The sequence below is a fragment of the Mytilus galloprovincialis genome, chromosome 12 (genome assembly GCF_965363235.1).
Source record: "Mytilus galloprovincialis chromosome 12, xbMytGall1.hap1.1, whole genome shotgun sequence".
In the NCBI taxonomy this organism is placed as follows: domain Eukaryota; kingdom Metazoa; phylum Mollusca; class Bivalvia; order Mytilida; family Mytilidae; genus Mytilus; species Mytilus galloprovincialis.
This window is the reverse complement of record NC_134849.1, coordinates 22796425-22822966: the sequence shown is the minus strand read 5'-3', so window position 1 is coordinate 22822966 and position 26542 is coordinate 22796425. Positions and strand designations below refer to the sequence as shown.

Genomic DNA, 26542 nt, shown 5'->3' with positions numbered 1-26542 from the left:
CTAATGTAATATATGAGCTGCATCAGTTGGCACAGAAATTGACCTTTTGCGAGGGCACAAAAGTTGAAGACTTGATTAATTTTGGAGAATTCAGATACAAAATAAAAGATAAATTTTGGTCTGTTTTGTCAGGTTCTTATAACAAACTAAATTTTCAAACAGGTAAAGAAATTTCATAGCGATTTTTATGCCCCACCTACGATAGTAGAGGGGCATTATGTTTTCTGGTCTGTGCGTCCGTTCGTCTGTTCGTTCGTCCGTTCGTCCGTCTGTCCCGCTTCAGGTTAAAGTTTTTGGTCAAGGTAGTTTTTGATGAAGTTGAAATCCAATCAACTTGAAACTTAGTACGCATGTTCCTTATGATATGATCTTTCTAATTTTAAAGCAAAATTAAACTTTTGACCCCAATTTCATGGTTCACTGAACATAGAAAATGAAAGTGCGAGTTTCAGGTTAAAGTTTTTGGTCAAGGTAGTTTTTGATGAAGTTGAAGCCCAATCAACTTGAAACTTAGTACACATGTTCCCTATGATATTATCTTTCTACTTTTAATGCCTAATTATATTTTTTACCCAATTTCACGGTCCATTGAACATGGAAAATGATAGTGAGAGTGGGGCATCCGTGTACTTTGGACACATTCTTGTTTCAACCTGAAATAGGATAACAGATGAATTAATATTCATTTCCATAAGGTAGATTTCTATCCATCATACTGCTCATTTATTGCACTCAACAGCCAGTGCTTCATTAAACAATGTTAAACCAAATTTTAATGTTTGAAATTGCTTGGTTTTTATTTCAGCCTGACTTCTATTTGAATTAATGTAGATTTTTAACACAGTACATCCGGCTTCATTTTTAAAATTCACATTTTTTACAGTAAAAGATTTGCATGTTCAGGGTACCAAGGGGGATTGCTCCGTACTCTGACTGGTCTCTTGTCATCTTTGTCTGTCCTTGGTCTGTCTGTATCATCTGCAGAAGAAAGGGTTTTTCATTATATATAAGAAAGGGAATAGTGTATTCTTTTATCAGTATCTGATTGGAAAAGGGAGATCAAAACAAAAACTGTTTTTTTAGATGTTTTTATTATTGTGAAAATTGCAACGAAAAAAGTATAGCAGAAAAATAAACTCACATTTTAATTGTGATGAATTAATTATTTGTATGCAGAACTAAAGACTATATAGACTAAACTATAATAACTAAACTACTGAACTAAATAGTTAACAACCAGTGCTAATGCTAGGTCAGGAATATTTAATTTCCATGGAGATTATTTGGCCACGCCGTCTCAGTCATGATCTGACTGTTTCTTAGTTTACGTGTATTAGTTTGTGATAAGGTCAATGATATTTGCTATGCAGTTGTATAAGCATTGATAAATCTCATTTCCATGGAGATTATTTGGCCCTGCCCTCTCAATTATGGTCTATTGACTTTGAAACTTTTTCTTAGTTTACAATGTATCGATAAGTTTGTGATAAGGTCAGTTTATAAGAAACATTATCATATGTCAATGATATTTGCTATGCAGTTGTATAAGCATTGGTAAATCTCATTTCCATGGAGATTATTTGGCCCTGCCCTCTCAATGATGGTCTATTGACTTTGAAACTTTTTCTTAGTTTACATGTATCGATAAGTTTGTGATAAGGTCAGTTTATAAGAAACATTATCATATGTCAATGATATTTGGTATGCAGTTGTATAAGCATTGGTAAATCTCATTTCCATGGAGATTATTTGGCCCTGCCCTCTCAATGATGGTCTATTGACTTTGAAACTTTTTCTTAGTTTACATGTATCGATAAGTTTGTGATAAGGTCAGTTTATAAGAAACATTATCATATGTCAATGATATTTGGTATGCAGTTGTATAAGCATTGGTAAATCTCATTTCCATGGAGATTATTTGGCCCTGCCCTCTCAATTATGGTCTATTGACTTTGAAACTTTTTCTTAGTTTACATGTATTTAATAAAAGTTTGTGATAAGGTCAGTTTATAAGAAACATTATCATATGTCAATGATATGCAGTTGTATAAGCATTGGTAAATTTCATTTCCATGGAGATTATTTGGCCCTGCCCTCTCAATGATGGTCTATTGACTTTGAAACTTTTTCTTAGTTTACATGTATCGATAAGTTTGTGATAAGGTCAGTTTATAAGAAACATTATCATATGTCAATGATATTTGGTATGCAGTTGTATAAGCATTGGTAAATCTCATTTCCATGGAGATTATTTGGCCCTGCCCTCTCAATGATGGTCTATTGACTTTGAAACTTTTTCTTAGTTTACATGTATCGATAAGTTTGTGATAAGGTCAGTTTATAAGAAACATTATCATATGTCAATGATATTTGGTATGCAGTTGTATAAGCATTGGTAAATCTCATTTCCATGGAGATTATTTGGCCCTGCCCTCTCAATGATGGTCTATTGACTTTGAAACTTTTTCTTAGTTTACATGTATCGATAAGTTTTTGATAAGGTCAGTTTATAAGAAACATTATCATATGTCAATGATATTTGGTATGCAGTTGTATAAGCATTGGTAAATCTCATTTCCATGGAGATTATTTGGCCCTGCCCTCTCAATTATGGTCTATTGACTTTGAAACTTTTTCTTAGTTTACATGTATCGATAAGTTTGTGATAAGGTCAGTTTATAAGAAACATTATCATATGTCAATGATATTTGGTATGCAGTTGTATAAGCATTGGTAAATCTCATTTCCATGGAGATTATTTGGCCCTGCCCTCTCAATGATGGTCTATTGACTTTGAAACTTTTTCTTAGTTTACATGTATCGATAAGTTTGTGATAAGGTCAGTTTATAAGAAACATTATCATATGTCAATGATATTTGGTATGCAGTTGTATAAGCATTGGTAAATCTCATTTCCATGGAGATTATTTGGCCCTGCCCTCTCAATTATGGTCTATTGACTTTGAAACTTTTTCTTAGTTTACATGTATTTAATAAAAGTTTGTGATAAGGTCAGTTTATAAGAAACATTATCATAGGTCAATGATATGCAGTTGTATAAGCATTGGTAAATCTCATTTCCATGGAGATTATTTGGCCCTGCCCTCTCAATTATGGTCTATTGACTTTGAACTTTTGCTTAGTTTTCATGTATAAGTTTGCTATTACGTCAGTTTATGGAGAACCACTAGTAGTAAGTCAATGATATGTGGTATGCAGTTGAATTAGAATTGGCACATCTCATTTCCATGGCGATTATTTGGCCCTGCCCTCTCAGTCATTGTCTATTTACTTTGAAAATTTTGCTTAGTTTAGATTTATAAGTTTGTGTCTATGTCAGTTTTTGAAGAACCTATTGTGGTAGGTCAATGATATCTGGTATGCAATTGAATTAGCATTGGAACATCAAATTTTAATGGAGATTGTATTACACATTGTTCAGTCTGCTATAAACACCCCCCTCAATATTTTGGGTCTTCAATGTTCTTCAACATCATACTTTAACTTTTCGATTTGAGCATCACTGATCAGCTAGCTTTTGAAGACGAAACTCACATCTGGCAATAATACAACATTTTAATCCTGGTATCTATGATGAGTTTATACCCATTCTAATTGACTTAATTTTATCATCTGCCAGAAAATGGTGATTGGGTTGTGTCTGTTTCTCTCTCTGCAGTCTAGTTCTTTTAGCGCTTATACATACAATTTTTGGCAGATTTTTATGAAGTTCCTATCAAAGGTTTTTACCAGCAATGTCTAAAACACCTTCTGATGGAGTATATTTTCTAATTTTTTGATTGAATTCTTTGAATATCAGTTCTGATGGAGGATTTTATTTTTGTACCTTTTTCCAACAATCATTTCTGTCACACTTTTCTCAAGTTTTATACTGAGTAGTATGTCTTCATATTTGGTCAGCAGCATGAAAGTGTCGAGAGTTGTATTTTGTGAGCTTTTTTACTATCTGTCTGACAGACACCTACTAGTTCTGCTGATCTTTTCTTTGAATTTGTTAAATAAATTTCAAATTTTTGTTGCAGATTGCTACAGATCTTCTGAACAGTAAACTAAATATTTGGTCAACAGCTTGACACTGATTACTGTAAATTCAGAAATTATTGCATGCTTTTATTATTACGATTTTGTCATTTTAGACTAAAATGCGATTTTAATTTTTGCAATATTGAGAAAAATCCTATTTAAGTCATATAAAAAATTTCAAAACACGAGTTTAAATTATTACGATTGTACCAATTTTCGCAATAATAAAAACATCGCAATAATTTCTGATTTTACAGTAGTTGTAACATGTTCATGCTTTAAGGATTTGTCGGACACCTTCTTTCTGTTTTCTTATACTTTAAAGTACAAGGGAATGCTTATCACAATAACACATGCATTTCTTGTTATATTATTGGGATTGTACTGATAGAATGTGTACATCAGTAGTAATTAAGAAAATGTTTACAATGTTTGCATTACAAACTGACACAGCCACAAGCAATAAAAATTATCTACCTGTACATTCTAAGGGAGATAACTGAAATTAAAATGTTTTTATATTATCCCTGCATATGAAGTATAAAGATGTTCAAGTTGATATGGCATTTCAGAGTTTGCATTTCCAATCACTATTTCCTTGTGGTTTCTGGTTACGAGGAGTGAAGCTGATTGGAGCAAGGGTTCTAAATGGTGAAGATGGAGTAATCCTTTCAAAAGCATTAGTATAAACATATTTTATTGTTCAGAAAATAAACAAAAGGATAAGACACAAGTTTTACAACTTACCGTATTTATTCTAAGAAACGCCCTGGGGGCGAAGACAATTTCCGAAAGGGGGGCGTCAATTAGAGAAATGAATTTCGTACCTTACTTCATTGACCTTTACCTGAATTTTGTTGAAACAGACTATAGTAACATACACATGTTTCTTATTGTCTCCATAATCTATAAATAGCGTTTATCGGTAATGTGACCTCATCTAATAATTTGTTAAAATTTTCGAATGAACAAGCGTGCACATCAATGGAACATAATTTCAACAGCGTACTGTGTAACTGACAGATTTATTTTTGGAACTTGTTCACACTGTGTTGGATTATCGGAGTGGATTAAAACATGGGCATTATTGATTTTTCGTTTCATGTTTCTGTGTGACCGGGTTGATGTCTTAGCAATATTGTAATGAGGGGGGATAGGACCTTTATCGGGACTCTGGGATCGGGTGTTTTTAAGCTCGGGATTTCGGGATTGACCCTTTCGGGATCCGGGAATTCTTCTTTTCTGATTTCGGGATGTCGGGATTTACTTTATTTAAATTCGGGACCTCGGTATTTCGTGTTTTTAAGCCCGGGATTTCGGGGTCAGGACCCATCCTATCCCCCTCTGTAATGGGTAAGTTTCAATTTTATTTTTTTAACTACAAAATGGGGGCGTTTATTAGAAGTCAAAAGTTCTGAACGCACGATTTTCTGTAGGGGGCGTTAATTAGAAGGGGGGCTTTAAATAGAATAAATACGGTAGTAATGTTTTCTCCAGAAGCAAAAACATTGTAGCATGACTTCACGAGAGGGTGCTGTTATCCAATAAATGAGCTGCGTCGGATAGAAATCGACCTTATGCAAATCAACACAATGCATCTGTTAACCCATTTTGGTTTTGAAAAAAAGTTCAACAGAAAGTCTGGGACTTTGTGCTATACATGGTAGTTGAATTATCTATAGAATGCTACAAAACAGACCAAATTTCATCTTTTATTTTATTGTATTATGTTTATGAATATTCCAAAATCAACCAGAGTCTTATACATTTACATATCTACGTACATTTGCACGATTCCTATCCGACCCAGCTCAAATGTGTCTCAGAAGACCATTGGATATGTTTCAACTGTCGTAACCACAATCTTGTCCACTTTTCCTCTCTTGTGACAACACCAAATGAGACATAACTTCAAATTTGTACTTTTTATGAGCAAGACACCCAGTGTCACTTGTGGAACATGATCTACTCCTCCTTTTGAAGCACCTGACATCACCTCTTTTTTGTGGGGTTCCTTTTGCTTAGTCTTTAGTTTTATATGTAGTGTTTTGTTCACTTGTTTATCTTGATATTGTCTTTGGACTTTGTTGTGTTGTCAGATTCTCTTGACAAGAGAGTTTTGAATGTACTCTAATGGTAACTTCTGCCTCTATTTTTTTTCTACTTTTAGATTTTTAGTAGCATTAAAAGTTTTTCTCATCAAGGTGGTACCCAACACCTTGACCAAAATTAATTATCTCCCAATTAATACGATATTCCCAGGCTTATATTTCCTATAATGATTTCCTTGATAAAGGGTTGCTATTCACATGTCGTAACTACAATCCTGTTCCCTTTTCACTATTGTTACCTACCGAATTAGACTATTTACCAGCTTTTTTATAATATGAGCAACACAAAGGGAGCCACATGTGGAGTAGGATCTGTTTACCCTTCTAAAGCACCTGAGATCACCCCCAGTTTTTGGTGGGGTTCGTGCTGCTTAATCTTTAGTTTTCTACTTTGTGTTCTATGTCACCATAATATTTGTCTTTTTCTTTTATTATCTATGGTGTTGTCAGTATATTTTCAATCTATGAGTTTGATTGTCCCTCTGGTATGATACCCTACCTTTTTCGCCCCTCTTTTACATGTGTTATCACAATTTTAGGAAATTCTGCTACCTGAATTCATAAATGTGAGTTTTATTTTTGTGAAACCTATTTCTTTGCAATAAAATAAAACCATATGTCAGTTTTCATGTTGGAAATTTTGCCATGTGCTCTTCTGTGGTTCAACAACAATTTGTTTTTTATACATTTGTAGTGATTTTTTTAACTGAATATATGCATTTCTTTACTCACTTTATGACTTTTACTTCAGTCACATACTAGGCATTTAACTTTACATTGGCTCTGTTGAATGCAAAGAATGATTTTAGCCCCAATTTTCCTTCAGCATATCAATAAATGATATCATTACACTGAATTGAACCAAAGTTTGGTGACATATATTCTGATCAATTGTACCTTATTTAACTTTACAACTTTTTATATTTTTTATATACAAGATAACATGATACTGATGGTCTACTCTTACCTTGATCCACAGTCCTGCACATATATAAAAACTGACTGTAAAGGGTATCTGGTCTCGTAACATTTGGTTGCATATAATAGCAGGCTAAAATCATCATTTTAAGCCACATAAGGCCCAAGAACACAGTTATTTCATAGTGCATTTCTTTTAGACAATAAATTTGAATTAAAAAATTCTCACCTGTTTTATCTCAAAAAGATTTTTACAGTGTAGTGTACTACAAGTGGGACAAATAATATCAAAATTATAGAATATTCTACCAGCTCTAACTCAAAATATTGACAATTCTGTGATAAGGGGGTCTAAAATTCAGTTTGACAGCTTCAGACGTACTTCAGACGTAAATTTTTGACCTTTTTTAACTGGACCAAATCACTACTTAACATAAAGATTCAGCACCCAAATTCTTTTAACATGTAATTTCATCCCCCTACTTATTATTTCATGCATTAAATTAATTGGTAAAGTGTATAAAAAAAAATTGCAAGTTATACACTGTTCACACTAGGGACTATATTCGTAGACAACGAAAACCAAAGGCCGATAAGTATGTCTTTGGACCATTAAATAATCTACATTCTAGGGGAGATAACTCTAATAGTTTTGTTTTGATGGTAGTTTGAAAATATATCAATAAGGGAGGTGGAAAATGATACCAAAATTTTGGGGATATTTTATATCATATACATTTGTAGGACCCTATCTTTTCAAATGTCTGTCTTCTGTCTGTCTATCCAAGTGCCTTTTTTATAGTCCAACTCTTCCTTAACTGGTAGAACATTGCTCAGAGATATATGCCGATATATACCTACAGGAATATAATTCTATTCAAACTGTTAAAGGGGACATAATAATACTTACTTAATATAATATTATACTTAATAGTATTGGAGGCAGGAAGTCGGTAAAAAAAGGTGTCCTAATGAGAGTTCACTCATAGTTCTATTCAAATTTGATAGGAAAACACCATGTAACAAAGTTTGAAATCTATTTATGAAATATTGTAGTTCAAGGCTAAAAATAATAAGTTGTTGATTTATATGCCCCCACCTAGGAGCATTAATATGTTTTTCTGTCTTGATTATTCCATAAATTACCAGTATATTAAAACTTTCCTGGTAAACCATCAAATTCTACATCAAATAAAGTGATAAAAAGGCTTTAGTGGGGGGGGGGGGATCAGAGGGGTACAGGGTACTGATCCCGAAATCCCGAGTTTAAAAACATAACATCCTGCGGTCCAGAATTTAAAGAAATTTAAATCCCGACATCCCGAAATTTGAAAAAAGAATTCCAAGATCCCCAAAGGATCAATCCCTAAATCCCAACCTTAACAAATACCGATCCCGATGTCCTGGAAAAGGTCCTGCGCCCCCCCCCCCCTCTTTACTGGGACTTCCTGTTGAGCTTTTCTGGTATATAAAAATTAGATAGGATAGGTCGACTATTCATCAATTTATTGTCAATCTGTAAATTATTTGTGAATTAGGAAAATTTGTCATTTAAAGATTGCAATGAGATACTGATATGAACATAAATCAAGAGATACTTATTTACTCCATACCCCAAATCTGATATCTCATGCAATAAAGTTCTATTCAATACTATTTTAATGGTTGGTATTTAATCCTCATATGTTTAAAGATTTTTTTTAAAGAATATTGATGTGTCAGATATCAGTTATCTTACTGACATTAAATCTTTTTAAACCACCTAAATTATACCATAGACTATTTATGTCTATTTAAATTTTGTTTCTTTTGAATTTCTTTGTGATAAACTTCTTTTTTTTGCATCTGTTTTAAGATGTAAAGTTCAGGCCTTTTTTCATAAAGAAAGGAGGTGGAAATTCAAACCCAACTGACAGTATATATCTGTTTCCTCATTTAATAATCCTACCCAAATGGGTTGATACAAGCCCATGTGTAGAAACTGGAAAAATCAATTTTGATTACTAATTGAATAAAAGATATGTAAGGTATACATTATTCAGATACAACCATACAATGAAAAGAAGACAAAAAGTTCACACAGTTTTTCGGATACTACCTTAGGATTTATTTTTAAAAAAAATCCTATACATTTACTTTTTAAAGGGGAGATAGTCCAACTTATTTCTTTTTCCATTTTTTCTACGCATCTAACGTAACACCAAACCATTTTGATAAGGTTTTAAATAGGCCCCTTGATGGTTAGTTTGGCCATATTGCATAGGGGGCAGATTTTCATATTGGAGGTAAAAGTGGTGTGAAAAATACAGGAAAACATTATTAAAACAGAGCTGTTGCTTTCATACTATTTCCACCTCTTTCAAAAAAATCTACCCCCTATCCAAATTAGCTGTGAAGGGGTCTATTTTGGAATTTATTATGTGGTTACAGTTTCTTGATCATAAGCACTTAATGCCTGGACTGATGAAACTTGACACAGTTGTAGAAAAAAGTCTGGAGGTTGTGCTTAATGAAATATAATCCTGGGCAAACATTTTGAAATGGAAACTATCAAATTCACTTACTCCAATACACTTATAGTTATTGCATGATTGGGGAAGTAGATCTCTTTGTAATTTTACTACCAATTCTGATTTTCTTTCTTTTATATAGAAATGAGAGATGTAGTATGATTGCCAATGATCGACACAGCTATTCACTGGAGACCAAAGGACATGGAAGCAAGCACCTAAAAGTAACTGCATGCTTTTGGCCTTCAACAATGAGCAAAACCTATACTGTATAAAAAGCTATAAAAGTCCCTTGTATTAGAAGTATGAAACAAACAGTTGCCTATAATTGCTTACATCCACCTCATTAGAACTTTGGTGGATTATAAGTTGTCTCATTGGCAATCATACCATATCTCACTATTTTTATATTGAAATGAGAAGACCAACAATGGTGAAAAAATAAATGGAAAAAATTCTGGGAGACAGTAACCAAGACTACCCACAAAGTTTCAGGCTTATGATTTTGTCAGGCACATACAATCATTATGTGGTAGGGTTTAACATGCGTGTGAGCATTCAACTGCCTCCCTTTTAATTGAGACAGTGGTGAAACAACCTAACTTACAAAAATAACTGTAAAAATAAGTTGGAAATGCCTTGATTTGTCTGATTGTCACAAAAAACAAGTAACAAAAAGACTACACAAAGTAGGAATGTAAGAAATGTACCAGTTACTGAAAGCTAGTTCAAATATAAAAAAGAAGATGTGTTATGATTGCCAATAAGACAACTCTCCACATGAGACCAAATGACACAAAAATTAACAACTATAGGTCACTGTAAGGCTTTCAACAATGAGCAAAGCCTATACCGAATAGTCAGCTATAAAAGGCCCCGATATGACAAAGTAAAACAATTCAAACGAGAAAACTAACTGCCTTATGTACAAAAAATTAACGAAAAACAAATATGTAACACAAAAACAAAGGACAACCACTGAATTACAGGCTTCTGACTTGGTATAGGCACATACATACAGAATGTGGCAGGATTATACTTGTTAGCGGGATCCCAACCCTCCCCGTCAAGGCCAATTACAGCTTATAAATAAACCGTGTTTTCCAAAACTAAAATATGTTTGTCTGTTTTTCACATACAAAAAAGCAGAGTTTATGAGTACCTAGAAGTTGACTTAAAAACAGAAATTACTCTATGGTCTAAATTATATAGTTATGATTTATAAATTATAGTTTATAAATTGGTGTTATGAAAGCATCTATTATATTAATCACAAGCATGATTGGGTTTAAGTCTTTAAAGTTTCCAGATCAATGCAGGCATATGTAACAAATTAAACTAGATTTAAACATTTGACAAAATTCAACATTTAATTGGCACACTTTATAAATAATAACAAAAATATACACAAACATTGTGATGAACTTAGATATGTTTGTATTATTGTTTACTTCGACGATGTTAAATAAATTCTTTTGTCATAATAAATTAAATCCAGTTAATCTATGGTATAAATACTGCCCAATATTCATATAATCTAATATTAAAATGGTGGATATTAATTCCCTTCTTTTGCAAAAGCTCTCTTAGTTTATTTGAGGACAGTTTTATTGAAAGATATTTTAGAAATAATAATAAAATCATTTTTTATAGTCTCTTTATAAGCTTTTTTTTAATGAAATTTCGTTTTCAAGAAACAACAGAATGGATGCTTGCTCATTGTTGATGTTAGGAGCCATGTACTTGGCTATCGTCAAGGTATTTTATTTTTATATGTGAATAAGCTAGGGAATACAATTATTGGAAGGAAACTGGCATTAATAGCAATCCTTATGAATTGAGATTTGTGTCTAACATGATACATCACCATGAGTAGGTTTTAAAATGCCAGAAATCTAAATGCAAATCGTTAATTGTTGTATCTTTAAAAAAGTGTACTTGAGATTTCTAAATTGTGAAAAATTAATATTTAGTGGAGTTTTATTTAAAAAAAACAATGACTGCAATTTCATGCCCATAACCAAACATATTATATAAGAAATGATTCCTAATGATGTTTTAACAGTTACATTCAGATGAAATTGCGAAAGAATGATCGAACAGAAAAAATGGCAACCTCACATTTTATCCCAGTCAATTTCATTACGCTGTAAAGATTATATAAAAATGTTACTTGCAGCCCTTTTAAAGTTTGCATTCAATTGTCTGAAATTGCTAATGTGTCCATTTTTATAAATGGTGTCCATAGCAACAACCTGGGTTTTCTCCCCCTTGATGGCAACACTGCCATACATAGTTCACCCTGGATAACTTCCCTTTGTTTGTATACTCTTCACGCCTCTCTTTATTTCGTGAGTGATATCGACAGGCTTTTTTATGATTGTCATTCAGAGTAAACAATTTTTGGCAACGTAAGCATTTAGAAACTTTCCCACCTTTTTTATATGACTTTCTGGTTCTTATTTCGTCCAGCGATCGAACCAGAGTTCGGAACGTGCATGAGTGGTTGGTGTTGGTCTTGTCTCCCCTGAGTTGTACTGAACCATCACCACTGTCTCGGGATACATTGCTATCTTGATATCTTCGTTTGCTTTTTGATGGCTGTTTTGATTTCATTGCTGGAGGTGGTCTTTCATTTTCTTTGCCTCCCTCTTTTCCCGGTGTTTGCAGGACGTTTGTATGTGCACTGACCTCTAATTCTTGATTGTCATTTGTTTGAATCGGTGGCTGTGGAAGCTGTCGACGAGTTGTTGTGTTTCCGTCCCTCATCGACTCTGTATCAGAAGAACTTGCTGTCCTAGCTAGAAGTGGCCTTATTTTCATATTGTGTGCAATCATTGATGCATGACTGTATTTCATTGTTGATTCGGAACCTTTACGAAACTGATCAATTTGTGACAAAGCATCTTGTAAAGAATTTTCTAACTTTTTGGCACTATGTTTAATTTTTTTCAGTTTCTCTTTAGTTATTTTAATGTCCTTATCATCTCTTGAAGAAGCATAACTTCTTATCGAGTTTGGTGAACTTGCACGGTCATAAATACTTGGAAACATGGACTCTGAATAGCCATTATGTTTCCCACCTTTTTTGCCTAGTATTTTTTCCTCAGTGACAGATTGTAAAATGTTTGTAAGTCTATCCAAGTCTTGCTGTTTGTTATTGACCTGCTTTTGAAGTTTACGAACCTCACTGGTCAGCTCTTTATTTTTTTGTTCCAGTGCTTCCATTCTCATTGTCAGATCAATTCTAGTATTGTCAGCATTCACTTGAGTTTCTTGTATATACGATTTCAACATCTTGCAGATGGACGACCCATCGTTATATTTTATATGTAAGACTTGTAGACATTCCAGACGGTCCTCGACTAACGAATTAATGAGGTCAGTTACACACTCTATATACATTGGCAGGGCCTTTTTAGCTTCCTCCTGTTCAATGTCTGCCAGAGTTTTGGTGTCCATGTTACAACACTCAGATATCAGATGAAGTTGCCGACCACAATCTTGAATTACACTTTGTACTTTGAGAGCTTCCCTGCGATGATTTTCTATTTCTTGCATAGACATCTTGATTTTATAGGCCCAGCCTTCTCTTTCTTGCTGTATCATGCCTCCGAGCCATTGGGAAATCTCACCAATGCCTTCATGTATGGTTTTCCCTTGAAGAACATGAGATTCATCTTCCAAAAATTGAGTTACTGCCCCTTGAATATCATCATCCGTACGAAAGGCTGTATAATGTTGTAAGGTTGGAGCTGGAGCATGATGATTCATTGTTGAAGTTTTTCTTTATTATTATTTTTTTCGGTTACGATTCAGTCATGTTACCACCACCGCCATGAAAAGCATCATTTGAAATCCTGCAAAAATAAAAAAAATCTAATTAAGCCTGATATAATAAAATGATGTATTGTAAAAAACTATCGACCTGAGACCTCAAATGACATAGATTTACAGCTAATTTCCGAATGCATGTTATGCAAGACTCTGATGAGCTTGCTTGCTTTGTTAGTATATTGTACAATTGTTATTGGGATAACTACCAATTAAATTTAAATATAATATATACAGGTTAAAATATGCCTATATATATTGTTTGAAGATGTCAATCATAATTACAAAGCTTGAATTAACATGTATCAAAACATTGTTGTAGAAAGTTGTACGCTACAAGCATTAGGAAATTAGCTGTAAGCAACAAGATCTACTGATAAAGATCAAGACTGAGTCTGATAACAAATTTATGAAAATGTAGTTAAAAAAAACTGAAAATAGAATTGTGATGGCCTTAGAATGAAAAACATTTACTTTTTCTTTCCATTTAAATTGTATTGACCGACAGAAAATAAATCCTCATTGACACTTTCACAGATATTTATCTGTTGTCAAATATGTAATGAAATCCCTAATAAACAAGATAAATAAGATATGTACACTTCGATTGAAATAAAATTATTGGTAGATAAGGTCTACCTACTGTCATTTGCCGATAAGTCCTGACTTATAATATGATAGGAAAGATCTTTCGTGAAAAAATTGTTTTGTTGGGTAACTGCCTAACACATCTTTTACTTGTTTACAATGGAAATATAAGCAAACTTATGATTTATATGATTCTGAACATGAAGACAGCTGAAGCCGACCTCTTGATTTTCTTGCTGTGTTGAAGAACCATAACAAATAAATGAAACACAATTTTTTTAAACCAGCTAGCATACCAGATTGTTCCCACCCCCTTTCCACTCCAAAAGAGCTATAAAAAAAAAAAACGCCCTGTGACCACCCAACATCTACAGCTTAAATGCACTGCATTAAAATAATTGATCTTCAAATAACTGGACTGGTTTTGGAAGGTGCTTGAATAATATACTATTACATACTTCAACCATTTAAAAGTTAAATAGGTTGTTGATTTAATATTATGAAAAAAGTATCAAATATATAATTTAAATAGCTTGTTGATTTAATATGACGAAAAAATATATCCGATGATTCAGAATTATATGATATATAATTTAAATGATCAATATGTATGTAGACAATTAATATAGATTTTAAAAAGTTATTTTGGAAGTGGAACTGTACAAACAAGCTTTGAGATCATTTAAATTTAACAGATTTATTTTATTTTTGTAACTTAATATCATGTAAATATTTTATAAGGTGGTAATTGCTACTTTTAAGAGCAAACCTATATTTTTTCTTTAATGTTCTACAGTTTCAAAACATTAGACCATGGTTAGTTTAAACACTTCAACAATTTGATTCAGAATTAATTTAATAGAGGTATACATTTGCTTTGTAGGCACCGAACACTCAGAATTCAGTCAAATTGACAATCATTATAACCACCTCTTAATTTTTATAATTGGACAAGAAAAAAGATTACAGTATTAAAGATTTCTCATACTTAGAATGTATCTTTTTTGTTTGTATTTTTAAAACATAATAACCCAGTTCATATAATGCTGAAGTATTTAGGGAGAAATTTTCAGTTGAACGGACCTCAACTTTTCATTATCTACAAATCAATCAATTGTTTTATTCAGAAATACCAGAGCTAAAACAAATTCCAATGATATTTACTTAAAAAGAGATTAAACCTTACTACAAACAGAGAGGAAAATTGAAAACACTGTAATTTTGATACTTTATAGCTGCAAATAGTCAAATATATTGATCTTGTATAAATACCTTGACGGAAACACAACTATTTTAATGAATAAGCCGATAAATTTCTGGTCACAAACACTAATACGTAAATCACAAACTGTCATTTTGAATTACTAGCCCCATAGAAACCTAGTCATTTTAATGAATTAGCTTAGGTAATATACCTTACCAATTATAGAACATTATGTCTAATGGATTTTACTCAAAAAAGTTAAAGAGAAATCCAATAAAACTCAATATTTTTTAATTTGAAAGAGATTATCTTCACAGCTATGTTTATAGATTGGTTTTTATGTTAAAACGTCAAACATACATTAGTACCATATTTGTCATAGATTATGTGTGAGTCTTCTGCATTCAAAAAATTGAACTTAAAAGTTTCAAAAAAATCAAATAATACCCCTTCGTCAACATGGGAGTCCTACCCTGTCGATCTGACATTTAATATAATGTCCACCCAATAAACCTTTAGTTACATTTTTCTCAGAAACTACAAATCAAAGTTTTGTTTATTCACTCAATGTTTCGCCTTCAAGTGAACATGCTTTGTTTTATTTATACTATATGGTGCAACATTTTTTTTAGATTCCTTGTTACGTTTATCAAATTCATGTTATAATAAATACTTATATATTTTAATATGTAAATACAGAAATTATTGTGTGCCTTTATTATTGCAAATTTTTGAGAATGGACAAAAATGAGAGATTTACTATTGAGATTTTCAGGAAAATCTGCACACAGATAAATGTAAAAAATATCAAAATGCTGTCAAGTTCTTATATGATTCGCCCCTAGTGGAATAAATACTTGCATTAATAAAAACCTCACAATAATTTCTGATCATTTATAACATTTGTAGTTATCATGGTTAAATGGGCCTTTCACAAAAAAATGACATTGGAAGACTATAAAACTTGAGAATTTATTTATATATCTTTGATTTTGCAACTAATAGATTTACATCATGCATAGTTAAAAAGAAATCTTTAACAATTATAATAGCAAAATTCAACATGCATTTCAATTTTTTATTATTTTTTAAATTTACTGCATTCGAGAATGTAACAGGTTCCTTCTGGGAAGATTAAATTAAAAAAAAAAATGAAGATATTATATTGAAACTATACAGTTTTACCAAACCTTCTACACATTTTGGAAAACAATATCCAGAAATTATATCAGTCCATGGTTTGAAGGTGACGGAAATTCTACATTAGGTTTACACATCATTTAAACATCTATTCCGATCTCTTTAAAAACAGTTACATGGCTTTGACTATCTAATATCATAGGCCAAGGGGAGATAAGTATTTGGTTATGATTAAACGTAAAGCTAATTATAAGATATTTAATGATTTTGTAGTTTTGAAAAGATTTATGAATAGATTTTTGAAAAATAAATTGAAATTTCACTGTTGGTGTTGACACCTTTCTCCAAAAAAGTTTATTTAATCAATAAAACAGATTGTAATTTATTTTATTGAGGGCATGTGCTGTAAAAGTATATTTGAACATTGACAAAAAGAAATCTAAATGATTTAGAGAATGATAAAAAAAATTATATGTATTGTGAAAGAGTTTTTTGTTTGAAGTTGATTGATTGTAGTCTTAGATATTCAACCTGCAAAGAGTCTTAAATTGTATTCTATTATTTCAACCTAAGCTCTATCTAGTAGCAGATATATAAATGTAAAAGCTGTAAAAGTAAATTTCCCTACTGTCTGAATTTTCCCTTATTAACAAAAAGTATGTTATTCATAAAGCCTGACAGAGGGACTTAGGCCAGATATATGACGAAAAGAGTAATTCTGTTAATTTTGGAATATAGTTTGAACGCAGGCACAAAATTTAGCATTGTTTTTTTTTAAATAATCCCTGTCTGGTCATAGAAGATATAAATTATATAGAAAGTTTAAAAAAGGGAGGTTTCTAATTAAAATACAATTTAGAATCTAAATTTAAACATTTCAAAAACTGGTGCAAAGCACCAGTACCTGAAATAAAATAAAATCATAAAATTTTCCTTATTTTTACAATGCATTGTAACGAACTCTGCTTGAAATTTGGAAATAACGGAACATTGTACTTAAATACCATACCCTTATAGGCAGTGGCGGATCCAGGGGGGGGGGGGTCCGGGGGTTGAAATCTCCCCCCTTTTTTTTGGCCGATCATTGCATTTGAATGGGAGCATATAGTTAGAACCCCCCCCCCCCCCCCCCTTTTTAAAAGGGCTGGATCCGCCACTGATAGGGCTTCCTTCTATGTGATCTTATTAGTATTAAATTTAAACGATTAGTTCAATCATCAAACATTTCAAGCTTTTTTTTTGGTTTGTCCTAATTTTGACAATTAGCAAACATTATTTAACCCAGTATAAAAGGACTGTAATTATCAAATTAAAATCATATTTTAATTTGAAAAACATTGTATACAATGAAGGATTGAACAGGTTAAATTTTAGGTAACCCCTCCCCTGCGTAGTTTTTATATTGATCAATAGAAGGTTATTTAATTGACGATATACTAACACAAATATTTGTTAAATTGTATCCTAAATTGATATTAAAGCAACCATTTAAATATATTGGCATTGTTATTTTGTTATTAAAGTATACTCTATTCCTACAAATACTCATGTTTGTTTGGGATGTCAGCTTTAAAATGTAAATAACGAGATACATGAGCAACAAATAGGAATATATATATATGTATACATATATATATCGGATAAATGTTGATAAGACAGATTACCCAACAATGTAAGATCTGTAAATTTGATTTCGCAAATTTTTTATTCTTCCTTCACCGGGATTCGAACCTATGCTCCTGAGATATCGTGACACCAATATATATATCGGATAAATGTTGATAAGACAGATACCCAACAGTTTAAATTTACCAAATTAGACATTTTTAGACCTGTAAACAGATTAGAATTTATAAAAAAGGATCATCTTCAATAAAAGTTTGAGTCATGAAGACTTTTGATAATTTCTATATTTTCCATTATCTTCATCATCTCTCTTAATTCCCAATGATAAAATTACGTCTGTCCGTCTGTGTGTTGGAAACATCTGAATTAATTTGAGTTTTCATAACTTGAATACAGACCAATGAAATTTTAACCAATAGAATATCAATAATTTACAATTGGTAAAGTTGCTCTTGCTAGATAACAAAACTTTTATACCAGTGGATGATTTAGGGAATGGGAAGAAAACCTACTGATTTAGAGGGCAATAGGTCAAAGTTCATTGTCACTTTAAATATTTTTTTTTTTTAAAGAAATGCTTTTTGAATGAAATCTTGACTTTTTCTAACTTGATTAAGACAAAAGTGGGTTTCATTGGGGTCTAAGCCTGACACAGATTGCCGATTTTTTGAAAGCGTGATAGGTGAAAGTCAAATTATTCTTCTAGTGGGAAGCGTGAAATAAGAAAAAAATAAGAATTGCTTACGTACATAGTGTATGGGGGATCCGTCGTCAGAACCCCCCAATGAGACCCCCCACAAAAGATAGAATGTCCTGAACCCTCCTCAATAATTTCATATAAGGTTGTAACTCAGTATGAGATGTAACATTTGTTTTCGCCAAATATTTCTCCAAAAAAAAAAAGCTTAATTAAGTGATGATAATCTGAAAGGAGTTTATCAAATTGAGTTCAAACAGTTTTATTGTCTCATCCTAATTACTTGTTTAGGATAGACTTTATAAGGCTTGCTGTTTTCAGCAATGGCAATATTAATTTAACAATAATTATTAATGAAAGTTTGTGATTAGATCAATCAGTTTCAAGAAAACCGCTATTGATAAGGATGTGCCCTTTGGTTTGCAGCTGTATTTTTATTGTCATAGCAGATTGTTTGGCTTCAATCCCAGTCAAGGTCTATTGAAAGATACCAAAGGGATAGTCAAACTCATAAATTGAAAATAAACTGACAACGAAATAGCTTAAAATGAAAAAGACAAACAGACAAACAATAGTACACATGACACAACATAGAAAACTAAAGAATAAGCAACACAAACCCCACCAAAAACTGGAGGTGTCATCTCAGGTGCTCTGGAAGGGTAAGCAGATCCTGCTCAACATGTGTCACCTGTCGTGTTGCTCATGTTATAACAAATCCGGTAAATAGTCTAATACTCTAGTGAAATGTACTTAGTTTAAATGTTAAAGTTTGTTATTAAGTCAGTATAAGTGTACATTTCGTATGCAGTTGAATTAGCAATAAATCATCTCATTACCTGGACATTTATATGACACTGAATCTTTGTTCATTGTTTAATGAATTTAAATGTTTTTCCAAAGTTTTGCAATTTAGAATTCAACATTTATATTTTCCTCTCAAAACTATATTTTAGCAAAACATATCTCTGAGTCCACAAGTTATTAGAGTACTTTATTCACTGACAGAATAAAAATATACTGCAGACTTCAGACATTTTATTACTTTTTTAAAGCTTTGATTTGTGAACAAGGGCATTATAAGGACTTTAAGTAAATATACCTACATAAATGATATATGACAATTTTAATGTAGAATAAGTTTATATAAATATCTGAAGTGTTTAATTTATTACATTGAGTTATCTCCCCTCAATAAATTTTCCATTTGGTGAAAAGATTTTTTTTTTTAGACTAGTTTAGTACTGAATTAAGATAGAAAAAAATATAAGTTTAACAAACATAATAATGTTATAAGCTGTTTCGCTTATTTTCATGTGCTTTTTTTCCACATTTCTCCATTGGTGTGAGAAAATGTTCTCGTATATACAGAAAACTTTGTTCTAGGCAAACAAAAATTTCCTTGGTTTCCTCTGAATTTACTATTGTGATGTCACGAAAACAGGTGACCATGTCTAATGACGTCACACAATACATGACACATCTTTCTGCAAATCATTGAAAAAGAAGGATAAACTGAAATTGATTCAAAATTGCCTAAAAATGATTAGAGAAACAGATTCAACCACTGTAACTCGTGTATTGCAATATTTTTCCATTCTTATCTATTAAATATTTATAATTTTAAGGGTTCTGCAGGTCACCTGTTGCAAAGCTAAATAATTGCTCCCAATCAAATATATCCTTATTTTTGAGATGCTTTTAAGATTTCATACACATCTTTCCAGTCCATCCCCTACTGCAGGACTTAACTATTTTATTCATTGTCAACTTGTCTCGTAATGAACATACATAAAATAGTCCCCACTGGACAAACAACCAATCAATTTAGTCATTTTACACAAAGGAGTCATTGATTTTCTAATAGTTAATTTTTATATGCCTGTCAAAATTTTGACGGCACATATTATGGTATACAAATGTCCAGCGTCTGTCCAGCTGTCTATCCAGAGTCCACATGCCTAAACGAACTTAAAAACCTCTTATCCAGATTTCATGAAACTTAACATAGTTGTTTCTTATGATGGTCAGACGATCTGTATACTTTTTGGTGTAAACGGGATTTAAACGTTTTGAGTTGTGGGACTTTATAACTAGAACAGGGGGGGGGGGGGGGTTTCCACATGTTGTGCCTTATCTAAAAAACTATTTTTGATTATTACTTAAAACTTTACACACTTCTTAGTTATATTAATCTCAAGATCTGTATACTTTTTGGTGATGATTCAAAATTTCATTTTAGAGTTATTGAGTTTTTTGGGAAAAAAGGGTGTTTTCACGCCGTAGGTCAGAAACTATTTATGATTAATGCATAAAAATTCACACACAAGATAACCGAAGTATCATGCACTCATGGAACAGCTGTTTATTATTTTTTTATATTTACCTATTTAGAATAGAACTTGAGCCCCAACTTTCTTCTTTGTTGTTATGTTATAGAATTTCCAAATATATTGAATCATCCAGTATACATAGACTTTCTTCAACCACACATTTTCTTATAGTTTAGAATATTATCCAATAGTATAAATTATATTTAGTCCAGTTCTGTCCTGAAAATCAATTGATATATAAAATAAGGTATAACAAAATAAGAAAATCAACAAATGTAGCACTGAAATCTAATGTTAAACTTAACAAATCTTCAGGGAGGAATTCAATAGTAAAAATTTATAAAAATATTGGAATTAAAATGTCACTTTTCTTTATTTGAACAATGAAAAGTATGAAACCAAAAATGACTAGTACCGGTAAATTGATTGTATTTTTACCATTAAGTTTATTGCAATGTATGTAAATAATTTGAAAATGAACATTGAATAACAAATTTTTACCTACCATGCAGAATAACAGTAGCTCAACAATTTCTTCATTAAAATCTGTGTCAATTATTAATGAAAACATTTTGACACCAGACTATTTAAAGCAACTATTGATAAAATATTTTTAATTTTCTAATTGTCAGTTTAAAAAATATTTTCTTTTGAGAGGACAAAAACTTGTTAAATATATAATACATTGAAGAGTGTTGTGACAGTGTCAACACTGGTTTAATAACATGTATATAAAGTCAGGATATGTAAGTTAGACTGCCAATGAGACACTATTTACTTTCACTAGAGACCAGAGGTCTAGTATTAAGGGTTATTGGCCCCTTTTTTCTAGCAAAATTTACAATTGCGATTTAATTCTCATTTTTACTTTTTTTTCATCAGTTATTTACCTTCTTTTTTATCTTGTCAGACAAGGATATTCAGTTGGTTGAAGCAGTTATTCTTATTGTATCCTGAACTGTAAGGGATATATATGTTTGAATCGGTTTTATCATCAATGACCAAAATCTCTATGTTTTCTGTAGTCCCTTTAACATTTGTCTTTTATATCCCAGCTTGATATTTTTCAACTTTCTCATCTTGACCAGAGAGGGAATTTAAGGTAGATACAAATGGAAGTTTTTAACGACCTTGACTGGCTATACAGCCCTTGCACGGTCGGTTAAGGTAGATTGATGGTATACCGCCATCTTGGATTGTACAATCACAGTACAAAATCAGTCTAGTTATTTGCCTAAATCTGCAAATTTGGAAAAAGATTTGCAATTCAATGGTTAAACTGTTTTTCTATATGAAGAAAACTTGTTAATTAATTGTATTAAACAAAATATTTTAACAATATCATTTTTTGGGGTTCTAAAATCATTTTTGTCGAGCCTGCAACTTTTGTTGCAGAAAGCTCGACATAGGGATAGTGATCCGGCGGCGGCTACGGCGGCGGCGGCGTTAGCTAACTTCTTAAAAGCTTTATATTTTAGAAGGTAGAAGACCTGGATGCTTCATACTTTGTATATAGATGCCTCATGTTACGAAATTTCCGTCAGTCACATGTCCAATGTCCTTGACCTCATTTTCATGGTTGAGTGACTACTTGAAAAAAAAGTTAAGATTTTTTGTAATGTTAAATTCTCTCTTATTATAAGTAATTGGATAACTATATTTGGTATGTGCGTACCTTGCAAGGTCCTCATGCCTGTCAGACAGTTTTCACTTGACCTCGACCTCATTTCATGGATCAGTGAACAAGGTTAAGTTTTGGTGGTCAAGTCCATATCTCAGATACTATAAGCAATAGGTTTAGTATATTGGGTGTATGGAAGGACTGTAAGGTGTACATGTCCAACTGGCAGGTGTCATCTGACCTTGACCTCATTTTCATGGTTCAGTGGTTATAGTTAAGTTTTTTTGTTTTGGTCTGTTTTTCTTATACTATATGCAATAGGTCTACTATATTTGGTGTATGGAATGATTGTAAGGTGTACATGTCTAGCTGACAGGTGTCATCTGACCTTGACCTCATTTTCATGGTTCAGTGGTCAAAGTTAAGTTTTTAAGTTTTGGTCTATTTTTCTAATACGTTATGCATTAGTCAACTATATTTGGTGTATGGAAATATTTTATGATTTATATGTCTGTTACGCAGGTTTTATTTGACCTTGACCTCATTTTCACGGTCCATTGCTAAGTGTTAAGTGTTTGTGTTTTGGTCTGTTTTTCTTAATTTATAAGCAATAAGTCAACTATATTTGTTGTATTGAAGAATTGTTAGCTGTACATGTCTGCCTGGCATGGTTCATCTGACCTTGACCTCATTTCATGGTTCATTGATCAATGTTTCGTTTTCTTTGGTTAATGTTGAGTTTATGTGACAGTTGTAATAAAGCTTTATATTTAGGTCTATCAACATAATATCAATGATTAGTAAAGAAGGCGAGACATTTCAGCGTGTGCACTCTTGTATATCAAATGAGCCATTTAAGGGGAGATAACTCTTTTAGTACAAAATTTATACTGGGCTAATAGGGAAATTTTTTATTTTTACTTGTAGCAAGAAAACAAGTTCGGTGACACCATGTTTTCTTTTTATTTTCTTAAAACATATTATGAAACCTATTTTCTCACAATTTATTTCAAAATTCTATCTCATGGATTCTTTTTATGCACACTGATGTGTTTTTAACCGGATTTTGTGACAAAAATGTCGGTTATTGATTTGGGGATGTACGGCGGGCAGTCGGGCGGTCAGGCAGGCGGGCGGCAACCAAATGTTGTCTGTGCAATTACTCATGAACCAATCATCCCAAGCTTTAAAATTTTAATATGTTGTTACTGACAACAAAATGAAGGTCAAGTTCAAGAATGACGATTTTGACTTTTACCGTTCAGGATTGATGGTTCTTGAAAGATTGAAAAATGACATTTCCAGTCGTGTCTGTGCATTTACTCGTGAACTGTTCAACGAAAGCTTTTCAAATTTTAATATGTTGTTACTGATGACAAAATGGAGGTCAAGTTCAATAATGTCGATTTTGACTTTTACCGTTCAGGAGTTATGGTTCTTAAAAGATAAAAAAATGGTGTTTCCATTCATGTTGTTGCATTTACTCATGAACCATTCAACCTAAGCTCTTTCAAATTTTAACATGTTGATTCTGATGACAAAATGGAGGTCAAATTTGATATTGACTATTTTCACTTTCACCGTTCATCAGTTATGGTTCTTGTGATATTGCCAGACACAAATAAATGTTAATAAATCCGGTTTGCTGTCGTTGTGACAGCCTCTTTTTTCATGAACAAACTAACCAAATTTTGGCAATTTTCAACGACTCATAGCTTGAAAAATAGAACGGTGACCCATACTTTTTATTAAATTTTTGAAAAAAGCATAGTAAAATCTTCATTTTGACAAATTATAAGAAAATTCTGTCTCAAAAAATATATACTTATGATCTACCCTAACTGGTAAATTAAATGTTGTCTTTGTAACCAAGGCCCTCCCTTTTCCAGGATGTACATATCATAACAGTACTGTTGACATTGAAAGTATACACCTATATTCATTATTCCTTGATTTTTGGGGCCCTAAATAATAGCTTGCTGTTCGGTGTGTCAGTGAGCCAAGGCTCTGTGTTGAAGGCAGTACTTTGACCTATAATGGTTTACTTTTGTGGATTGTGACTTGGATGGAAAGTTGTCTCAATGGCACTCATACCACATCTTTCTATATCTATATAATTATGTTTGTATTTTCGCAATTTTTATTTTTCCGTGTTTTTTTAGCGGTCATTTTATTCTCATTGGCAATTTTGGACTGCCACTCTGACAAATGTATTCTCTACTGGTGTTATAAATATCCACTGCTGTGTACTCAGAAAAAAGTACAGTTAGAATAGAAAAAAATAAAATTAGATACCTTTAGAATAATTACTATTCTTACCTTTAATTACAGTTCCCAGTACCTGATTACATACAGTCAGACAGGATTGTAATGATTTTTGGATTACTTAATTACCAGTTAAATAATAACACATGGTTATACATATTTTATGATGTTTGTCTAAGCTGACTTTTAATGGTATTTATGGCGGGTCGTAAACATAAAACACTTTCATCCATAGAAAGAACTGTATTTTCTATTGTATTTAATCTAAGGGTATGTTTCAAGTGTTATGGAATAGATAGATTTGTGGGAGTTATTAACAGTATCAATCCATTTTAATGTTCTTCTCTTTTGACTTTTAAATTTAAATGTTGGTAAAATTGATTTTATACTTATAGTATTGGGGGAGATGTTTAGAAAATTGATATTTTTTTGTAAAAATTTAATGATCTAATCTAATAATCTGACTTCCTCCAATAAAAACCAACTACCATGAACTAGCACAACAGTGTTGAAAGTGGTGTTAAACACCAATAAATTAATTAGTCAATCAATCAACCAGTCATCTAATAAAATAGTTGTAGTCACAGTGACTCAGTTACAAAATTTAAAGAAGCTATTTTCTTTATTGAAAAGATATAGTCCATTAATGATTAAACAATGAGTTATCTCCCATTAGTACAAAATGTCAAACTCTGGTTTTAACAGTCTTGAAAAGAAGTATATATATTTGTGTAGGGGCCAGCTGAAGGATGCTTCAGAGTGCATGAATTTCTATTTGCATTGAAGACCTATTTGTGACCTTCTGCTGTTGTCTATTCTATGGTAGGGTTGTTGTCTCTTTGACACATTCCCTATTTTCATTCTCAATTTTATTGAAAAGTATCTGTATGTTTCCCACTATACCTAGAAATCTGAACAAAGCCCTTCCTGTACGAACTGTAACGCCCGTATATGACATGGAAACCAGGCGTAAAAATCATACTTTATCCTGGCGGCATAGCAGTGTTTACAAAATGCATGTCCAGGCATCAACCAAGCGTAAACCAGGCGTAAAATTAGGCGTAATATTTAAATGAGTACGCCTGGTTCACAAAAAAGGCGTAATATTATATAATACTACACTTATTTTAGTTCAGTGTATTAACCTAGCTGTGTACTTTTGTGTATTTGATACAAACTTCTGTACTGTTGCTTTATTTCTTATTGTTTGACAAAAAACTTGAAATATAACCATTGAAGAAGCTAATATAGAAATAAATACATTTTAGGCAGACACTGGCTCAAATAAGTGTAAGTTTAAATAAGAATAATTTGACAATTATTTTATCTTGAAATAAAAGTAGCATTTTAACTAAGTTGTTTTTGAAAATTATTGTCTTTTGAACTAAAATATAAATGATAATACTGCAATTTAACTTCAAGTAAAAGATTTTAATGTAATCCAAGGATAAAGGTTTTGGGATTTCAAAATTTCTGATAGAACATAATACTTAATAACTTAGTTGTACTCACATTATTATTATTTACTTTCCTTTTATTTCACAATTTTCATTAATTTATTTGATTCAGTATTTCCAATTTCAGATTCTTCCAAAAAGCACAAAACAAGCTAATTATCCCTGAATGTATGAAGCTGCCATGTGTCTATTAC

At 31.9% G+C, this 26542-nt stretch overlaps 2 protein-coding genes across 6 annotated transcripts in view; one reads left to right on the top strand and one right to left on the bottom strand.

Moving 5' to 3' along the window:
- Window positions 1-26542, top strand: part of LOC143055258 (uncharacterized) — a 202300-nt gene that overhangs the window by 161228 nt on the left and 14530 nt on the right. The gene's annotated exons all lie outside the window — the stretch shown is intronic.
- Window positions 692-24966, bottom strand: LOC143054503 (uncharacterized). 5 transcript variants are annotated; one of them, XM_076227530.1, is made up of 3 exons: window positions 16400-16538; window positions 12019-13443; window positions 692-978 (listed from the first exon to the last, which is right to left on the bottom strand). In XM_076227530.1, the coding sequence occupies exons 2-3, from the start codon at window positions 13355-13357 to the stop codon at window positions 878-880; spliced, it is 1440 nt and encodes a 479-aa protein (XP_076083645.1). In that variant the 5' UTR covers window positions 13358-13443; window positions 16400-16538; the 3' UTR covers window positions 692-877. The 5 variants fall into 5 exon arrangements, with proteins under 5 accessions (XP_076083645.1, XP_076083642.1, XP_076083641.1 ...); XM_076227527.1 differs by lacking the exons at window positions 692-978; window positions 16400-16538 and adding exons at window positions 21059-21224; window positions 24946-24966 and having other exon boundaries at window positions 10935-13443; XM_076227526.1 differs by lacking the exon at window positions 692-978 and having other exon boundaries at window positions 10935-13443.

Excerpts from the sequence above, each read along its gene's own strand:
- LOC143054503 (XM_076227527.1), bottom strand. The coding sequence starts at position 13,357 with ATGAATCATCATGCTCCAGCTCCAACCTTACAACATTATACAGCCTTT.